Source organism: Canis aureus, chromosome 3 (genome assembly GCF_053574225.1).
Source record: "Canis aureus isolate CA01 chromosome 3, VMU_Caureus_v.1.0, whole genome shotgun sequence".
In the NCBI taxonomy this organism is placed as follows: domain Eukaryota; kingdom Metazoa; phylum Chordata; class Mammalia; order Carnivora; family Canidae; genus Canis; species Canis aureus.
In genome coordinates, this window is record NC_135613.1 from 24,438,735 (window position 1) to 24,458,214 (window position 19,480).

The following is a 19,480-nucleotide window of genomic DNA, read 5'->3' on the forward strand; positions in this document are numbered from 1 at the left end:
CTGCTGCGGTCACCTCTACCCACCGAGAGGACCCGCGCGGCCCGGACGGCGACGTACCCGTGTCCGGCGAGGGCGGGGGCGGAACCAGCCCGCGAGCCGCGAGACTCGTAGAAAGGGCCGCGCGACGGCGCATGCGCGAGCGTCAGTGCGCATGCGCCCGGGCGCGTCCATCTCCTGCCCCCCCAGCCCCCGGCCCGATGGTTCCGCCCGCGGGGGGCGGGGCCAGGCGCGGCGGGAAAATCGGCGCGGAGCGCGGCACGACTTCCGTCCCTCGGGGTCGCGGTTCCAGTCCCTGCAAGCGCCATGGCACAGCCCCGCCTCACCGACTTCTTCGCGCGCCGCCGCCCCGGGCCCCATGCCTCCCGGCCGCGCACCAAGGCGGCTTGGCGCACCCCGAGCCCCACCGAGCCCGCGCTCCGCGCCCGGGTCCGCACCCCCGGCAGCAGCCGCAAGCGCCCCCGCCCGCCCGCCGAGCCTGCGCGCGACCGCCCCGCGCCCCCCGCGCGCCGGAGGCTGCGGCTGCCGGCGGACGCGGTGAGGGGGAAACTGAGGCGGGGGGGTCTGTGCAGACAGCAGGGCGCCGGCTTGCTGGGGCCGCCCTGAGAACCGAGCGCCAAGGTGCGGGCGGAGGGGCGGCTAGATGTCCGGCTTGGCGGCCAGGGTGGGCGACCAGGGGTCAGGGCCTCGGGCTGGACTGCGGCAGAACCGCGTTGGCGCCGGCAGCGCCCCTTCTGGCTAGCTGGGGAAGTAGGAGCCCTCGTTCACCTCTGGGGTCCTGCCCTCCAGGCCTCCCGTCCGGCGCCGGCTGTCCCTGACGCCCCGGAGGACTCTTCTGACCCTTCTGACCCGGCTGCCCTGGCCGCCCCGGCTGTCCCTGACGTCCCGGATGACTCTGCTGACCCTGCCTCTCCATCTGACCCAGCTGCCCTGGCCGCCCCGGCTGTCCCTGACACCCCGGGTGGCTCTGCTGACCCTGCCTCTCCATCTGACCCGGCTGCCCTGTCCCCCCCGGCTGTCCCTGACGCCTCAGATGTCCCTGCTGCCCCACCTGCCCCAGCTGCCCTGGCCGCCCCGGCTGTCCCTGACACCCCGGGTGGCTCTGCTGACCCTGGCTCTCCATCTGACCCGGCTGCCCTGGCTGCCCCGTCTGTCCCTGATGCCTCAGATGTCCCTGCTGCCCCAGCTGCCCCAGCTGCCCTGGCTGTCCCTGGCTCCCCAGAGCAGGCCCCTCTCTCAGCAGGTCGGCTGCATCGCCTGGCTGCCCAGGAGAGCAGGGTGAGGCTGGACCCAGGGCGGGGGAGGTAGAATGGTGTGGGTGTGACTGGCCAGCTGATAGCATCTTGTGTCCACAGGCCTCCTCAAAAGTCACTCTTTCTGAGCTCAAGTCGTGTCTGCAGCGGGCACGGGAGCTTGGGGCTCGGGCCCAGAAGCTGAGGGCAGGTGCCCAGAGGAAGGATGCTGGGGAATCCAGCGTCCCCAAGGACCAGGGGCACCCAGCAGGGGCGTGGTGAGTCCTGGGTGGGTGGTTGGGCTGCGGAGGGAAGGCTAGGCTGGTGGGAGCAAAGGCAGGACAGGGCTGGGCGGGGGCTGGGGGGGGACTGCCCCTTCCATAGAATCCATCGACAGGCCTTCAGATCCCCGCCCTGCCCCTTGCTAGCTCTGCACCCTGGCTTCTGTGAGATGCTGCCAGTTCTGGCCACAGGCTGTCCTCCCTGTGGTCATCATGTGCCTCTTGGAGATAAAGAAGCCAGGGTTGGGGGGGCCCGGGACTTTCTAGGTGACCAGACAAGACCTGGCAGAGCTGCACATTCTGCCTCCATCTCAGTCATGCTCTTGACTGGTAGATGGGGCATGCGGGGGCTTTGAGAACTGCTCTGTGGTGTGGCATGGGAGAGGCTTCCAAGCCCTGGCTCTGGGGTCTCCTTGGCCACCCTGCCTGCCTGCCATTGGCGTGGGAGGGGTGTGGGTCTGGTGCTTCTCTTGAGGCCTGGCTCCCTCCCTGGCAGTGGAGAGAAGGCACCTGCCTACCAGCGCTTCCATGCCCTGGCGCAGCCGGGGCCCCCAGGCCTCGTGCTGCCGTACAAGTACCAGGTGCTGGCGGAGATGTTCCGCAGCATGGACACCATCGTGGGCATGCTCTACAACCGCTCTGAGACCGTGACCTTTGCCAAAGTCAAGCAGGGTGTCCAGGACATGATGCGCAAGTGAGTGGCCCTCAGGGGGTGGGGGCCTCGCCCTGCCCGGTGCGCTCTGACCCCAGCACCTTTCCTATAGGCGCTTTGAGGAGCGCAACGTGGGCCAGATCAGAACTGTGTACCCTGCTTGTTATCGCTTCCGCCAGGAGCGCAACATCCCCACCTTCAAGGATGGCATTAAGAGATCTGATTACCAGCTTACCATCGAGCCAGTGTTGGACCAGGGTGAGTGTGCTGTGGCCAGGTCCACGCAGCTCTGAGCCTGTTTCTCTGCCAGGGACTGTCGATGAGACATGTGGTCTAGGGGCTGGGCGACTGGGTTGGCCCGGCCTGGGGGCTCAGGCCTGAACCCTTCCCACAGAGGCTGGCAGTGCGGCTCCCCAGCTCACGGCCTCACACCTCCTGCAGCGCCGGCAGGTTTTCAGCCAGAATCTGGTGGAGCGCGTACGGGAGCATCACAGGGTGAGTGGGCGGTTCTCGTAGGAAGTGTGCCCTCCTCCAGTGCCCCAGCCCTTCCCGTAGCTCTTAGTCTTAACTTGCAGGACACAGGCCTTCTCGAGAGGCTGAACTCCTCCTCTGCTGCCTCCTACAGGGTGGGTGCCCAGCTGGGTGAGGGTGAGGAGCTTGGCAGGGCAGCCTCAGGCTCCAGGAGGTTTGTGATGGGTTCAGTGGGTGCCGTTGGCCCTGCGGAGCACCCAGAGCAGAGAGGGGCAGGAAGTTACCTGAAGTCATCCGGCAGGGACAGGGCCCCAGCGAATGTGCCCAGGGTCACCCAGTACCCTCTACTCCCTTTTCACACAGGCCTTCCTGGCCTCCCTGAACCCTCCCATGGTGGTGCCTGAGGAGCGGCTGACACGCTGGCACCCACGCTTCAATGTGGACGAAGTACCTGACATCGAGCCGGCTGAGCTGCCCCGGCCACCTGCCACGGAGAAGGTGGCCACCGCACAAGAGGTGTTGGCTCGTGCCCGCGGCCTCATGTCACCCAGGGTGAGACTGTGTCAGGGATCATAGGGGCAGGGCAGTCCAGCCTCCACGTGGGCACCGAACAGCCCCATCCTTGGCCACGCACTTCGTGGGGGTGGGATGTGCCCTCCCTGCTGGCTAGCTTTGCCCTGGGGCAGCGATTATTTGCCCTGATGCACAGGGCGAGCTTGGGCTAGACAGACCAGTGTCCACAGGGACGGGGGAAGGCTTCTCTTCATAGACCAGTGTCCATGTGGATGGGAGAAGGCTTCTCCTCACAGACCAGTGTCTACATGGATGGGAGAAGGCTTCTCATTTCTCTTCTTTGCCCTGCCCCAGATGGAAAAGGCCCTGAGTGACCTGGCTCTGCGTACGACCAAGCCTAGCAGCCCTGGGGCCCCCAGCCCTGCCCTGCCGGTCACCCCACCTGCGACCCTGAAGGGGGTGTCCCAGGACCTGCTAGAGAGGGTGAGTGTTTGGGATCCTGGAAGGAGGGCCATGGGGGTGGCTTTCCACTGACTGTTCCCGGGCTCCTGTAGATCCGCTGCAAGGAGGCACAGAAGCAGCTGGCGCAGATGACCCGAAACCCAGAGCAGGAGCAGCGGCTGCAACGGCTGCAGCGGCTGCCCGAGCTGGCCCGCGTGCTGCGCAGCATCTTTGTGTCCGAGCGTAAGCCTGCGCTCACCATGGAGGTGGCCTGCAGCAGGATGGTGGGCAGCTACCCTGCAGCCATGAACCCCGGTGTGTGCAGGGGTTGGGGCTGGGCCCTCTCCGCATCCCTGAATCCTGGGTGAGGGTGGGCGCCGTGGATTTGCCACCTGCCCCCTGATGTGTTTGGAGCATCTGTGTTGTGGACTGGGTGGGCACAGTGCTCTTGGGGTCATCTCCAGCCTCTACCCTTATGACCCAGCCAGTCCCCGCTGCAGCCCCACGGGAATTCAATTCCCTCCAAGCCAGGGGTGGCTCCCCCTTGGGGATGGGGGCTGGCCTGGGGCTCAATGGGGGGAGCTCAGCATTTCAGCGAGGCTGTTCTGGGTCCCCTTCCCCATCTACTCATACAGACCAGCGTGGTAGGGGCTAGAACAAACACTGGGCATCGGGAAGGCCTGCTGACAGGGCTGGGTACCCGTCCCCTGGGGTTAGCACCACTTAGCTATGTACACACCCCAGCCTCACATATCCCCTGTCTGCAGGAGAGATGGAGAAGCACATACGGCTCCTTTCTGAGCTGCTACCTGACTGGCTTAGCCTCCACCACATCCGCACAGACACCTACATCAAGCTGGACAAGGCTGCTGACCTGGCAGGTGTCATCATGAGGCTGGCCCACCTTGCCCTTGCAGAGGCAGCACTGTGAGCCTTGCGGACACTGGCCTCAGGCTCCTGGCCCACCCACTGTGTCCATTTTACTCCCATTAGGAACACGATGCACTTTCCTCCCTTCTGCACTCCCCACCAGGCTTTCTGGCCAGTGTGGATGGTAGGCCTACCCCAGAGCAGCGTATCGTCATTAAACTGGTTTCTGTTGGGGACTTTGTCTTGGCTCTTGGGTGTGTAGAAAAGTGGGGTATGGGAGAGGGGGCCTTGTGGTCACTGGGCCAGGCAGTTGACACCCCCTAGACGTCCACGTAGGAATCCAGGGTGATCCCGTGGGCTTGGTGCCCCCCTAGATCCTTGTAAGAGGCAGGCAGGCTGCGAGACCAGGGTGGTAGGCCACTGGCTCCGAGGATGGAGGGAAGGCTCTGGAAGCCAAGGACGTGGTGTTCCTGGAGCCTCTGGAAGGAACTAGACCTGTCAAAACTGACCAACACTTCCAGTGTCTAGAACCCTAAGAAAAGGTGCTTCTGAGCCACCCTGGTGGGTGGGACTTGTGAGAGCAACAACCAGAAAGCAGTTTGGGCGGCACCCAGTCTCTGCTCCTTCTAAGGACATAAGACAGCTGGCTGAGGACAGTACCACAGACAGGCCCGCCCAACCTGCCAGGTGGGATTCCTGCACGTCCTTGCCCCCCGGCCCAGATCCCACTCCTCCCCGGCACCTGGAGGAAGAGCAGCCAGTGTAGCAAAATAGTTTATTCATCCTCTCTGTGTTTGTACGTGGAGCTGCTGGGGCTTGGCACTTCCAGAACCTGCCGGAAGGGCCCTGAAGGTGGCCCAGGCACTGGAACAAGGCAACTGTACAAAACCGTTACAAAAGTGCAGGCAGATGGCCGGTGTCCCCCAGCAGCCAGCCACCAAGTTGGAACTCCCATCTGCCAGGCTGGGGCCCATCACTCATACTGCAGGAGAGAGAAAAAGGGGACAGGGTCCAGCTTCTCCCTGCCCTTCAGTGATGTCAGCTCCACCAGGCTCACGCACTCCAGTACCTTGGCCTGCAGTTGGCCCAACAGCTCACAGGCTGCGCGCATGGTTCCTAGGGTCAGCAGGGGGCAAGAATGAGGCCCTGCCTAGCTGGGGCCATCCAGCCAGGGGAGGGGGTGGGTAGGTAACGAGGCTCCCAACTGCCCACGCAGGGTCTTGGTGCTCCCTGGTAAACTGTAGAGTGCTGGGCCCCAGTCCACTTCTGCTCCCACTCCCGTGGCGGGGCACATTCTTCTACCCTAGCAGCCATAGTACCAGGTCCTCTTTGCTAGGGGGAGACCCTCACCTCCAGTGGCCAACAGATCATCCACGACAACCACCTTCTCCCCTGGCTCCAGGGCATCTCTCTGGATTTCCAGCTGAGCCTGTGGACAGGAAGCAGAAACATGGTCTGCACATCTCCGGGAGTGCCCCTGGTGTGCAGAGCCTCGGAGGGGACAGACCGGAGGCCAGTCTGGGCCCTGGTTCTTCGGCTGTGTGAGCCAGCCTGGTCTCCCAGATGCAAACTGAGCAACAACCATGGCCATTCCCAGCCCACTCACCTTGCCGTATTCCAGCGTGTACGAGGCCGACACGGTGGGGCCGGGCAGCTTCCCTTGCTTTCGGATGAGCACACAGCCTAAGCCGAGTTCCTGGGCCAGGGAGGGGCCAAACAGGAAGCCTCGGGAGTCCAGGCCTGTTGGCAAGAGCTGGGGTGTCAAGGGGCAGTGTGGCCCAGCAGCATGAAGAGCCCCATGGGCCCATACTAGGGAAGGACAGGAAGCCTTTGCAAAGACAGCAGGCTCCTAGGTTTGTTGGCTCCAGCCAGAAAGGCAGTGGCATCCATCCTCTTGAGGACATTGACCCAGTACCAAGTGCAGGGACTGCTGGGTGCTGATGGGCAGATTGGGAGCTGGGGCCACAGAAGAAGTGTATCCTGTTTGGGGGTGCAAGGAGCTGTGCGGCTGCTGGGTTGTTACCTGTCTTCTCCCCATAGTGCTGCCTCAGGTATCTGGGGAACAAGTAACTATAGAACAGACCCAGATGCCCCTTAAGCATCCTTCAAAGATGCATCTGCCCGAAAGGAAAAGTGCAGGGCCCCCACCTGGGAGGGCCAGGGGATGGGGCTCATGCAAGGCCAAGACCTGCCGGGGTGCTCCCTGAAGCCCCATGTTGGGGGAGGACCCACAGCTCAGTCTACACTGCAGAAGGGGTACACCACCATTCTTGGCCTAGTGGACTCTTGGCCAGACACACCCTGGGAGAGTCAGCCCGGTCTCCACGTGTCCAGGGCTGAGGACCTGGGACTTGGGGTGGGGGAAGGGGGTGACCTGGGCCTGGGCTGTGCCACCAAGGCTGGAGGGGAGGTGCAGCAGGTGTTCCTTACAGTCCGGGGAGCGGGGGGTCACCGGCTAAACACTGATGCAGTGCCCAGCCTGTCCCCTGAGAGCTGGCCCCAAGCAAACGCTGGGCGCCCCTCCAGTGTGCGCTCTGTTCAGGGGAGAGGGACACCCCTGCGGCGGCAGGGGGCGGGCGGGACTAGGGGGGTATGCCCGGGGCACGCAGCGGCAGGGGGCGGCCAGGTCGCGAGGGGGGGTCCTGGGGCACGGCGGAGGCGGGGGGCGGGCAGGTCGCCGGGAGGGGGTCCTGGGGCACGCAGCGGCAGGGGGCGGCCAGGTCGCCGGGAGGGGGGACCCCGGGATTCAGGCGCCCGCCCACTTGCCCACGATGTAGTCGATCTTGCCGCCGTGGGTCTTCCTCAGGTGGCTAGCCAGCAGCTGGATGGAGGCGCGGAAGGAGTCGGGGTCCTTCAGGAGCGGCGAGATGTCCCTGGCAGGCGAGGTTAGGTTAGGCCGTGTGAGCCCAGGGGTCGGGCCCGGGCCCCGCTCACGCCCCCGCCCCGCCCCGCCCATCCGTCCGCGCGGCCCACGTGGCTGGCCCAGCCGCACCTGAACAGCACCCCCGGGACGGGGAAGTCCGGGAAGCTGCGGATGCGCCGCGCCACCAGCTGCAGCTCGGGGTCCGCCATCGCCAAGCCAGCGCGCGTCGGCGAACCGCGGGCCGCAAGCTGCGCCGGGCGCACGCCGGGGCGGGCCGGGGCGGGCTGCTCTGCGCCTGCGCGGGGGCGGGGCCGCGGGGCCGGGGCGGGCCGCTTGCGGGGCTACCGTATTTCACCGAATCTCGGGTGCCGGGGTGGTGGAGACGCGAGGGTTTCCCTGTACCCTGAACAAGCGTCCCCGCCGAGGGTGGCCTAGGCGGGCCGGGCGGGGCCCCGAGGGAGAGTCGGGGAGGAGGGGTGCTAGGGCCGCCGCCACGCCCCGCCTCCTCGGGGCCTCGGGGCGGGACCCCGCGATCGCACCCCGGCGCACTCTCCCGACGCCAACTTCCGCGAAATGCAGCTCTTATTTTTTTTTTTTAATTTTTTTATTTATTTATGATAGTCACACAGAGAGAGAGAGGGAGGCAGAGACACAGGCAGAGGGAGAAGCAGGCTCCATGCACCGGGAGCCCGATGTGGGATTCGATCCCGGGTCTCCAGGATCGCGCCCTGGGCCAAAGGCAGGCGCCAAACCGCTGCGCCACCCAGGGATCCCGAAATGCAGCTCTTAAAAGAAAACCACCGAAAATGCTCGTTACTTTATTCGAATGCTTTATTCTACTTCCTCCTTCGTCATCTCCCCAGTATTACAAGGACGCAGCTGTGGCATCGGCATCAGTGCGGAGACACGAAGATCCCCACCCCCCGTACGGAGTGGGGGCGCGGAGGGTCAGCAGGAAACACCCGCTGGAGCCCAGGGGCAGAGGGTTGGCAGGGCAGCTGAGGCACCGCTTACACCCGGGGTCCCGGGGTCCGGATCCTTAGGAAAGTGGGAAATCCAAGGTGCCCTCCGTTCCCCCGGGGCCGGGGAGGCCTTCCTTGGCTGTGGCCAAGATCCCCTCCCCAGTCACAACCCACCATCGTGGGGTGCAGGGGGCCTCTGCATAGGGCCAAGGGGCCAATGCAGGACAGGCGGGCCCTCTAGGTCCTGGGATGGAACCCAGCACATAAGAGGTCGGCAGGCCAGCAAGAGGGTTCCGAAGCTCCGGGGCCAGGTCTTGGGCACCAGTAGCCGTGCAGGTCCCGCAGGGGTGCAGATGAGGTCCATTTGGCATGGGCAGGGCAGAGGGCAGCTGGGGCTCTTCCAGCATGGGAGCCCTGGGGCCAGAGTCCTTCTCCCTGCAGGATCTGGTGGGCCCAGGGGCAGAGCCCAGGCCTGGCCTGAGCAGATCAGGCCACTGCTAGTGGGGCCAGGAGCACTTCTTGGGGGTGGACTCTGGGGGCGTCAGGCACTTCCCTAACTTTTCACAGCCTGGGGGCGCCCAGTTCTGGCAATGACAATTAAGAGAGAACATGAAGTTATTCTAACACTTCTGGGCTTTGCAGACTCCCGCCCTGTCCCTGTCCTCCTTGGCCTCAGGGCCCAGGGGAGGAGCTGTGGCCAGGCTGCTGCCTGCCCCTGCTGTAGCGCCACTTTTCAAGACAGGCTGACCCAGGAGGTTGCTCACAACCTGCTCAAGATCCTCCATAGAAAGCTCTTTGGTTGTCAGCTGGCTGGCTTCTGCAGTGGCTCTATGGGGTACAGCCCCTCGGCTGCACACTTACTCTATATAGCCCTGTTTCTCCTGGCACCAGAGACAGATTCATGCACATCCCTGTGCCTTGGCAGGGAGACTCAGAATCACCCTGGGGGCACTCCCCTGAGAGGGGGCCAGAGGCTGTTACTGCATCAGGGTATCAAAGGCAGGGAGAGTCCCGGGTGAAGCTCTCTCCTACTGTGGATGGCATCACATGGCACTGATGGCTCCTGCAGGGTGGGGCCAGTCATGGGGGCAGGGCAAATTTTGGATAAGGTAACTGTTCTCAACCTTTGAGGCAGAGCAAAATGACAGGGTGTGTGCACAATACAGATTCTGAGGCCCATCTACCCATCTGGGGGGGCAGGGAGAGCCGGGTGTCTGGTGTGCAGCAGGACAGCTGGCTGGGGCTCAAGGGCTGTGACTGACTGCAGGGCTGATCTTGTCAGAGACCAGAGTACACCATACCAAATCCTCATCCTGGCTGGGCTGGCAGGGGTTCATGTGCGAGGAGGGTAGAGGGCAGAGGGCAGGACCTTTCCTTCCTCCAGGTATGGTGAGGACAAAGGGCTTTGCACACACGTGCGCCCACCACGTTCACACCCATGTAAATCATGCAGCGCTCCAGTGGCAGTGCTCACTCTGAAGTGTGGAGGCCAGTCCACACTGTTCCAGGCTGCTTACAGGATGGAGAGGGGGGTGTCCTGCACTCCTTCCGGGTCCAGGGGTCAGTCAGCTGTGACAGTCCCCACGGTGCCCAAGGGAGGGCGGGAAAGGACGTGGCCACCTAGAGACCCAGCCTGGGCCTGCAGTGCATTTGCTGACCTAGGAGGAACTTGGGTTTGGGGATAGCTTGCTTTCACAGGAAGATTAAAGGCAGGGCTTGGAGTGGGCATCAGGGGCTCCTCCCTGGGCCAGGGGCGGAGTGCTCTCAGGCTCCAGGGATCAAGGCACCTGAGGTCCTGAACCAGGGTTCTTCCTGTGCCACTGCTGTGAGTTCAGCACCCAGACAACCCCTGCTGGCTTCTGCCCCCAATGTCTTCCATACGGAGCTTCAGGACACGAGGCTCCAAGGTGTGGTGGCCCTGGCTAATGAGGTAGCCTTGCCCGCCCTTTAATCATGCTTAGCACCAGGAAAATGCTTCCAATGCCCGACTCTATTTTCCTGGCACACCCCCTCCACGCCCCGTCCACCCCACGCAACACTTTGACTCCCCCCTCCCCCCACCAGCAGGCTGGACTCCACAAAGCAGCTTCAAAGGTGCTTAGCTATTCTCAAAATTACAGGGCAGGTCTGGGGGATGGGGTGCTTGGGGGAGGGGCTGTTAGGCTGGGAAGCCAGGCTAAACCATCCTGAGAGTGCTCAGTGGGTTCTGGGGTGCATGTGTCCCTGATGAGACCTTCAGGCCATCAAACGTGTGCGCACCCCACATGGGTGTGGCTTATCCAGCACCCGCAGAGGAGTCAAGCCCCTCCCCCACCCCCACACCAGGTCTGCACCAGGGCAGCAGGAGGGAAGCGGGGCTCTAGCCTGTAGTCCCAGCAGCCTCTGAAAGCGTGCTGTCTGCTGGACTCCTGCCCCACTGCCCAGGGGTTGCCTCAGCTGCCAGAACCTGCTGCAACCCTAGACTGCTCCATGTTGAAAATATGGGTGATGATCTGGGGTGTGCAGACTTCATGTAGCCCTGGGGACACCCTCCCCACATCGGCAGCCCGTGGCACGTCAACCACTTACCATGACTGCCCGGTCACACACATTGAGTTGGGGCTGTCCAGGGACCAGGGTCTTCTGGTGCTGCTGGACAACGGGGGTGACCCTTTGAAGGACATCCAGGTACTCAGTGCTGGCAAAACTAGAAGCAAGAGTGTTAGGTCACTGAGGTAGGGAGGCCCAGGCAGGTTGGGAAGGGGCCTTGGGGATGAGGGACCCCTCCCTGATGGAGATGCCAGACAGTAGCCCCCCACCACTCTATGCACAGTGGGGGTCCTGCCCAGGGGCAGGTGTGCAGCTCGGGAACACTCCCCACGCACGGGGCTGCAGGCACAGTGGCCAGGACTCCTGCCTCGCTGTTCAGGCCCTGAGCCTTGGCCGGCACCGCCGGGGGCACCGCCAGGGTCAGGGTACCCTGGAGCAGACCCAGATCTCTACAGGCTCCTGGGGCCTTGCCAATTTCTCGGGCCTTCTGGCCCAGATTTGTGTAGCAGGAGCAGCTGGTCCTGTCTTGCTCACTCTGGTCTCTGGGCCTGTAACGGTGCCTCTCCCAGCTCTGCCCCGCTCAGCAGACCCTCCACCGTGTCCTGTAGGCTGTGCTCACAGCACACACCACCTGCAAGCTTTTCAAAGCCTGTCTCGAGGCCTGTGTGGAGGCCTGTGTGGAGTCTTCACCTGATTCTGCAGCCAAAGGCACTGGGAAGAACAGGGCATAAACTGTGTTCAGCAGTCTCAGGGCCGTGGTGCAAGTGCATGTGGGAACCCTCCTGAGCTGGGAACCCTCCTGAGCTGGGTCTTCTTTCCAGAACCGTGTCCCACCCTAGGTCTGGGTCTCCTTGTCTGGAGCACGGGCACCAGGGCTGCCATGTGTAAGCTCTGGGTGATCCTGGGGCCAGTCAGGCAGCTGGTAGGCAGAGGGACAGCACATGGCACCTCCAGAAATGGCCCTGCCACCTGCTCCTGTGGTCCTGCTGGGTCTTGGCTATGAAGCTACTTCCAGGGGCAGGCGGAGGGCTTGGACTGCCTCCTCCCAACCTCCTCCCAGCTCAGCCTGATTCCTGACCACACTTGTACCTGCCTCTGGGTTCCAGACCACGAGGGGCTCCCAGCCTCCCCCCGTGAGTGTCCTGGAGCCTCCGTAACAAATGGCCACAGACTGGGGCTTAGACAAGCAGAATCTCTTCCCTCCCAGTTCTGCAGGCCAGAGTCTGAGACCCAGGCAGAAACGCACCCCCTCTCAGAGGCTCCACTTCTGCCTCTGTTTTCCTGTGGCCTCTCCCCTGTGTCTGTGGCCTGTCTTCTGCCTCCTGTGGATACTCTCATTGAATTTGGGGCCACCCTACTCCAGGACAACCTCATTTCCACCTTCATCTTAATTACCCCCACAAAGTCCCTCTTGCCAGTAAGACCATGGATGAGTTAGTGGATGCAGGTGTGGGGGACATCTGTTTCCTTCCCACAGTCCTGGGCATCTAAGCTGGACAAAGGTCCCAGGATGTGTCTTGAGTACTCTGGGTCCAGACCGGGAGGGTGAAGCCCCAGGGTGGGTCTTTCCAGGCTGGGGCTTCCTGCCACATACAGTGGTTCTCGTCTACCCCACACCCCCGACTCTCAAACCCCCACAGCAGCTACCCCCGAAGGCAGCGTGGGGTGGGGGTCATGTGACTGGGTCACAGAGACCAGTGGAGTGGGAGACATGGATGGCAGGCCAGGGCAGAGGCGGGCACCAGAGGACAGGCGCTGCAGACCTATTGGGGCAGGAGGACCCATGCTTTGCTTGGTGTTTTTACGGGTCTCCAAAGCTCAAGGCATGCATGTGACTCTCTGGGAATACCAACCCCCTAGTGTGTGCCTGCAGTTAATGGGGCCTTGCCAGGGTTTTCCTGGCACCCTGGCTCACCTGAGGGGGAACCTCTCCCCAGGGTCTCGTCCCAGGTGGAAGATAAGGGGCAGCTTCGTGTGCTCCTCCTGCGTGTGGGTGGTGACTCCTGAGACGTTCTGCCCAGGGCAGAAATCAATGCCCTGAAACAAGAGGCCAGGAGGGCAGTGAGTGCCATGTGTGCCCACACCCTGGGAGCCCAGGAAGCAGTGGCCATGAACTCCGTAAGGCAGGCCAGTCCATCTCATGGCTGTGTGCTGCATCCCAGGATGCTTGAGTGAGCATGCGAGGGCCAAGCATGATGGAGGACGGTGTCTTTCCAATGCCTCAGGCTCAGAGCTGCAGAGCCATCAGGCCTGTATTCTTGTACCACGCTGGCCCCCTTTTTTGGGTGGGGAGAGGTGAATCTCTTTAAAATATGTTAGGAGCGCCCGGCGGGCTCTGTTGGTGGGGCATGTAACTCTTGAGCTCAGGGTTGTGAGTTTGAGCCCCACCTTGGGTGTAGAGATTGGTTACAAAAAAAAAAAAAAAAAATCTTAAAAAAAGATTATTACTTAAAATAAATAAACTATTTTAGCCCATATTGGCAGCTTGACCTTAATTAACTTCCAGGGCAAAGCTGCCCCACCTGGTCAGACTCCTGCAGCCTCCTCGGAGGCCAGGAAGAAACGGGAGGCCCAAGTGCCGGGGAACAGGCTAGGACTGAGACAGACGTGTGGCCAGCGCTCCCACTACCCCCTTCCTCCCCAGGCCACCCCTGCCCTCAGGGTTCCTGGTGGGGGCAGCTTCTGAGCTGCATCTGAAAAGGGAAGTCACCCATTCACCCCCTCCCCCTGCCCTCCTCCCCTTCCACCACCACAGCAACTTCTTGCAAGATACATCCATGAAGGCCAGAGAAACAAAAGCAAAAATGAATCACTGGGACTTCATCAAGATGAGAAGCTTCCGCACAGCAAAAGAAACACTCAACAAAACTAAAAGACAACCCACAGAATGGGAGAAGATATTTATAAATGACCCGTCAGATAAAGGGCCAGTGTCCAAGATCTCTAAATAACTTATTCAACTCTACAGCAAAGAAACCAACAATCCAATCATGAAATGGGCAAAAGACATGAACAGAAATCTCACAGAGGAAGACATAGACATGGCCAACACGCACATGAGAAAATGCTCCGCATCACTGGCCATCAGGGAAACACAACTCAAAAGCACAATGTGATACCACCTCACACCAGTGAGAATGGGGAACATTAAGAAGACAGGAAACAACAAATGTTGGAGACGATGTGGAGAAAGGGGAACCCTCCTGCACTGTTGGTGGGAATGTGAACTGGTGCAGCCACTCTGGAAAACTGTGTGGAGGTTCCTCAAAGAGTTCAAAATAGAGCTGCCATGCGACCCAGCAATTCCACTGCTGGGCATTTACCCCAAAGATACAGATGCAGTGAAACGCCGGGACACCTGCACCCCGATGATTATAGCGGCAATGTCCACAATAGCTACACTGTGGAAGGAGCCTCGGTGCCCATCGACAGATGAATGGATAAAGAAGATGTGTTCTACCTATGTAATGGAGTATTACTCAGCCAATAGAAATGACAAATACCCACTATTTGCTTCGACGTGGAGGGACCTAGAGGGTATTATGTTGAATGAAATAAGTCAATGGGAGAAGGACAAACATCATATGGCCTCATTCATTTGGGGAATATAAAAATTAGTGAAAGGGAATAAAGGGAAAGGAGAGAAAATGAGTGAAAATATCGGTGAGGGTGACAAAACATGAGAGACACCTAACTCTGGGAAATGAACAAGGGGTAGTGGAAGGGGAAGTGGGTGGGGGGTTGGGGTGACTGGGTGATTGGAACTGAGGGGGGCACTTGGTGAGATGAGCACTGGGTGTTATGCTATATGACAGCAAACTGAACTCCAATAAAAAAAATCTTAGGGATCCTGGGTGGCGCAGCGGTTTGGCGCCTGCCTTTGGCCCAGGGCGCGATCCTGGAGACCCGGGATCGAATCCCACGTTGGGCTCCCGGTGCATGGAGCCTGCTTCTCCCTCTGCCTGTGTCTCTGCCTCTCTCTCTCTCACTGTGTGCCTATCATAAATAAAATAAAAATTAAAAAAAAATCTTAAAAAATAATGAAAAGGGAAGTCAGGGTGCGTGAGTGGTCCTGGTGCTGGGATGGCCCCGCCCCCCCCAGAAATGCCGGCTACCTGGCGGATAGGATAGGATCCCCAGGGGATCCTGCTGCACTGGTAACCCTAGGGCCCTGGGCAGCTGGGCTCCAGGCTTCAGCCAACACAGGACAGGTCTGGAGAGGTGGCCGTGACCTGTGCCCATGAACCCCAAAACTGTGAGCTGGGTGACACGCTTGTGCCACTCATTTCTCCACCATGAGCACCTGGAAGGCTTTCTGTAGGCACCAGTGTAGTCAACCGGCAGCCTGCTCCGACCCTCTCTGTGTGTGTCACAAGCAGCTGGTCAGCAGAGCCGTCAACATTCTGCCTTTCAAGAAAGCAGGGTGGTTGGAAACCCATGACATTCCATTTATCTGCACTGAGCTGTGATTCCTAAGTCAGTGGCTGGAAAAATACGGAGAATTGAAGATGCAGAGGGCAGTGAATAACGGAGGCCCAAGTGGGTTCCACAGCGGGTTACCCCTGACCTCCTGGGAGCAGAAGTGCTGCAGCATACGTATGGATTCAACAATGGGAGAGATCATCATCCCTGGCATGAAAACGTTGGCAGCTCGAGGTCTCGAGAGAGCATGCAAATCATCATTTGGATGCAAATCAAATAACCCTATTTAATTAAGACCCTGCTAATTAGCACAGGATTCCCCTTCCGTCCTGTGAGGGAGGCTGCGCCTGCCCCATGTGGCCCCATTCCCTCAAAGCTGGGGCCCTGTGCAGAGCTGCAGAATGGGGAGCAGGGCACACCTGACCCTCCTCAGCCCTTGCCCTTGGAGCCCTGCTCTTAGGCTAACATGTGTGGGACGTGATCCGGACATGCACATCTGTACGTGGCTCCTGCTGCACCCCACACTGCACATGGCTCTTGCCATAGCCTCGGCCAGTCCCTGCGGTGGCAAGGTCACACACCTGTAGGGACAGTGATCCCTCCCCTGCTCAGCTGGCCTTGGGGTGGGGTGGGAAAGCCTGACCTAGGATGTAGGTGGGCCCCAGGGACGTGAGTACAGCTTGTACACTGCTAATAGGGTCCATGTGGGTGATCCCCAGGGATCACAGACCTCCATTCCCCGCTGAAACACACCCCCAGGCCCCTCCTTCAGGTGGTGAGCCTGCCCTAGCCGGGCAGCCCCAGGAGCTTCTGAACATAGCAGGCCCTAGCATGGGAGCCCTCTGGAAGGGCTGGGAAGAGGTAGACCTAAATCCTGCTGATGCTCAGTGCCCGAGGGGGTGGTCGGTGGCCACGGGGACGCTGTTGCCCTTACTTCTTGGGCCCTGCCCCACTAACACATTCCCTCAGCCACCCTGACCCCTGGAGGGGGAAGGGCCATCGGCACAGTGGTGTGGGCAGCCCCTGTGTGAGCCCACTCGGCTATCTTGTGTCGGGGCCATTGCCTCCCAGGGACAGACGCTCCTGATGTCTACACATGGGAGAGACAAGAACCCTGTGCTTTATCTCCCAAGACCTCAGCAGCAGTGCAGAGCAGACCAACCTGGGAGCTGCCACAGACAGCCCTGGGGGGGGGGGAGCACATCTCCTGGCCTCTGGACAAGAGGAGGGAGCACTCACTAGCCGCAGAGTGGCCCCGCCGGGGTGTGCTGAAGTGTCCTCTCCCGACCCTTCCTGGCCCTAGCACACAGTCAAGTCAGAACAGGTCACACAGGGAGCTGCTCTACCTGCAGAACCTTCCAGACTCTTCTGATACCCTATCTGAAAGAGGCTCCCCCAGCTCTTCTCAGTTTCAGCCTGGGTGGGAAGCTGGGATGGGTCTCATTTGGGCCAGGGCTGATGGGACCAGGCCCCAAGAATTCCCAAGAGCCTGGAGAACCAGGGAGCCATGGGAGGCCTGAGCAGCTTCTGGAACCCCAGCTGCTCCTGTCCACTAGGACCCTGGAGCAGCCAACAATGGGACTGGAGATGGCCCGGGAGACATGCGTTGTCACAGGAGGGGCGGTGGGGAGGGAGAAGTGAGGCCATACAGCTGCCCCAGCCCCGTACTGCCAGGGTTTGGGTTTTCAGGGCCTCCTATGACCTCTCAACCTCTGAGCACCTGAAGGGCAAACTGCACGCAGCCCTGTCTGACAGGAGGTGGGCTGCCAGGTGCTCAGGTTGGCTGACGTACCTGAACAAAGGTGGGGAAGAAGAGCAGGTGTGGGAGCCCTGGACGCAGGGAGAGGAGGGGACGGGTGCTCATATTCAGGGAGCCCAAGGCTAAGAGAAAAAGCCAGAGGACAGGGCTCAGCCATGCTTTTTGCTAACTGTGTTCTGGGAGAGCTTGGGTACTGCTACCACAGTGAGTCTGGGGGCCCACAGGACACTCCTCTGGGTTCACTCCAGGTGTCAGAAAGCAGAAGAGAAGCAACAGTCCAGCTAAGCTCACCTGCTGCCAGCTCTTGCTCCTGATGGCCAGTTGGGGACACGTGCTGGGCACGGGGAGGAAGTGTACCGTCCTGGGCACTGGGCTCTGACTGCGTGCCTGGGGCAGTGGCCCCTCATCCACATGAGGCACCGGGTCTGGGCATCGGTACGGGTGTGCCCACAGCCAGGCCCACTTGCCTCATCAGCTTGGGCACCAGATCCTCTAAGTCTGCAACTGACTGCACGCCGACTGGTACACCACGTCCTCGCGCTCAGATGCTTTGCTAACCTAAACTGCTCTTCTTTCCAACTAATGAACTTTACTTGTGTCTGAGATCTGGATGCTCAGAGGGGTGGGGGTGTCACCCTGAAGGCCCTGTAAGAGGCAGGGGCTGAGGCCCAGGAGGGGCAGGACAGGGCAGCAGAGAAAGCCACACGCAGCCTCCGGGACAGATGCTGGGAGGAAGATGCTGCACCTGCTGTTTGGTGGGACCAGCGAGCACCTGGCCAGGTGAGAGTAGGTGGGACTGGGACAGGAGGGGCCAGAGGAAGGAAAATCGGTTCACCTGAGTCCCCCAGGCCTCTGAGTAGGGTCAGAGCCTGTCCTGCGGGATGTCTCAGTAGGGAGAGTCCAGGGTCCTAAGGAGGTGTCCCTGTAGCTATGCCCTGTCACTCCCAGCTTCTCCCTATGGCGGGTGAGTGAGAAAGGTGGTGAGTGTGAGACTCCTGTGGCCACCAGCCCTTAGTGGGGGCCTCTGGTTCTCTCCACCTGCTGCTCTGCTCTGGACAGGATGGTGGGGGGTGCAGTCCATGGCGCCGCAAGCCCCTTACCTGTCTGAACTCCTCCCAGGAATTGGTCCAGGTCCAGAAGTGGGCCTTGTACTGGCCAAGGGTGACTGCCATCAGTGTGTCTCCACGGTAATAGAATATCGGCCTGTTAGGGAGGGAGGGATGGAGTTAGGTGACACAAGAAACGTGTGGGCTCACAGTTATGTTGAAATTTTACAGAAATGACCATGTTGAGCTCACACTGGCACAAAGGTGAATGGGTCCACCAGGCTGCCAGGGGTGAGCCCCATGGTTGGTCCCCTGGGGGCGAAGCTGGTGGCAGTTGTAGAACGGCCCTGGCCTCATCTCAGGGCAGACAGCCTGCTAAGAACACCACTATCTCTGACACCCCCTCCCCACCAGGAAACAAGCTCTTGTGCCAGGTTTCAAGTCAGAAAAGACAAGCAATGCCGACAAACACCTAACAAAGCAATCTCATCCCTGCCCTACAGCCGAGGCAACTGTGTAGCTCCCAGGGCAACAGGTGCCTTTCCTGGCTACAGAACTCAACATTTCAGAATTTACATCCTTCAGAGAAGCCTATGACACTCATTTTGTTTGAACAAAACAGCAGCTGTCTCAAGCTGGGGAGCAGTGGAGTCGGGACATGAAGAATCCAGCAAATATGGACACAGGATGGAGCTGGGCTCCAGCTGTCTGGACACCGGTCACTTGGGCAGACAGGTCTGTCCTCCTTCCAACAGCCCGAGGCAGAAGGATGCTGCAGGCAGGAGGGAGGTGTTTCTACCTTGAGACCAAGACCTGGATGTGCCCAGAGGCCCTAGGTGCTGCGAATGGTCTCAGAGGACCAGGGCTCATGCATCAGGATGCTCTCAAGCCACAAAGTCCCAGGGTGTCTCCTCATGTCCTCCCTCTGCCCCAAGCCAGCTGGGGGAGGAAACCTGCTTTGTCAGCCAGGTCTGGCTGTTACCTGGTGCTGGAGGGCCAAAGGTGGTACAGGGGCAGTGCCCAGCTGGAACCTACCTGTCTGTCAGCTGGCCCCCCAGCATGGCAGGTAGCAGGTCCAGGCCGTCAATCACCCTGTCGCTGGGCGGTGCCAGGCCTGCCAGGGACAGGCTGGTGGTGAAGAGGTCCATGATGCTGCCCAGCTGGTGGCTCACCTGAATGCATGACAATGGAGGTGCACTCAGAATGCCCTGCCCTGACTAGATGGCAGCCAGGGGTCAGGTCCCTAGGCACAGGCCCTTCTGCTGCCCAGCAAGGGGCACACAATCACACCCCTTCCAGTGCATGTACATACCCTTGCCCTGTCACCTTTCCATGCACCCTGCCTTTTCAGCCTCAACTTGCTCCAGGCTCTCCTGGAGCCCCTCAGGTCCTTAAAGGTCCGGCTGGCTTGTGTGCAGCTGCCACAACTCTTGGGACATTAG

The 19,480-nt window shown here is 60.8% G+C and overlaps 3 protein-coding genes across 8 annotated transcripts in view; 1 reads left to right on the forward strand and 2 right to left on the reverse strand.

Annotated features, from left to right (window-relative positions):
* Positions 1-227: 227 nt before the first annotated feature.
* On the forward strand, positions 228-4,693 carry CDT1 (chromatin licensing and DNA replication factor 1). Of its 3 annotated transcripts, XM_077891127.1 has the most exons (11): positions 230-534; positions 787-913; positions 1,049-1,275; positions 1,353-1,507; positions 2,007-2,204; positions 2,275-2,420; positions 2,557-2,657; positions 2,997-3,185; positions 3,501-3,629; positions 3,701-3,902; positions 4,355-4,693. In XM_077891127.1, exons 1-11 carry the CDS (start codon positions 304-306, stop codon positions 4,516-4,518), a joined length of 1,869 nt encoding a protein of 622 aa, XP_077747253.1. In that variant the 5' UTR covers positions 230-303; the 3' UTR covers positions 4,519-4,693. The 3 variants fall into 3 exon arrangements, with proteins under 3 accessions (XP_077747252.1, XP_077747253.1, XP_077747251.1); XM_077891126.1 differs by having other exon boundaries at positions 228-534; positions 787-1,275; positions 2,997-3,149; XM_077891125.1 differs by having other exon boundaries at positions 787-1,275.
* A 525-nt stretch (positions 4,694-5,218) lies between these two features.
* Positions 5,219-7,593, reverse strand: APRT (adenine phosphoribosyltransferase). 3 transcript variants are annotated; one of them, XM_077891130.1, is made up of 6 exons: positions 7,450-7,593; positions 7,224-7,330; positions 6,064-6,197; positions 5,808-5,886; positions 5,527-5,573; positions 5,219-5,439 (listed from the first exon to the last, which is right to left on the reverse strand). In XM_077891130.1, exons 1-6 carry the CDS (start codon positions 7,527-7,529, stop codon positions 5,431-5,433), a joined length of 456 nt encoding a protein of 151 aa, XP_077747256.1. In that variant the 5' UTR covers positions 7,530-7,593; the 3' UTR covers positions 5,219-5,430. The 3 variants fall into 3 exon arrangements, with proteins under 3 accessions (XP_077747256.1, XP_077747257.1, XP_077747254.1); XM_077891131.1 differs by lacking the exon at positions 5,527-5,573; XM_077891128.1 differs by having other exon boundaries at positions 5,219-5,573.
* A 540-nt stretch (positions 7,594-8,133) lies between these two features.
* GALNS (galactosamine (N-acetyl)-6-sulfatase) overlaps positions 8,134-19,480 on the reverse strand; it is a 28,421-nt gene continuing 17,074 nt past the window's right edge. Inside the window, exons 10-14 of one of the 2 annotated variants that reach the window (XM_077891141.1) lie at positions 19,074-19,210; positions 18,093-18,195; positions 12,727-12,848; positions 10,851-10,968; positions 8,134-8,866 (exon numbers count right to left, since the gene is read on the reverse strand). In XM_077891141.1, coding sequence (XP_077747267.1) covers positions 8,780-8,866; positions 10,851-10,968; positions 12,727-12,848; positions 18,093-18,195; positions 19,074-19,210 — 567 coding nt within the window. In that variant the 3' untranslated portion in view covers positions 8,134-8,779. The remainder of the gene's footprint in view (positions 8,867-10,850; positions 10,969-12,726; positions 12,849-18,092; positions 18,196-19,073; positions 19,211-19,480) is intronic. The other variant, XR_013376057.1, reaches the window with a different exon arrangement.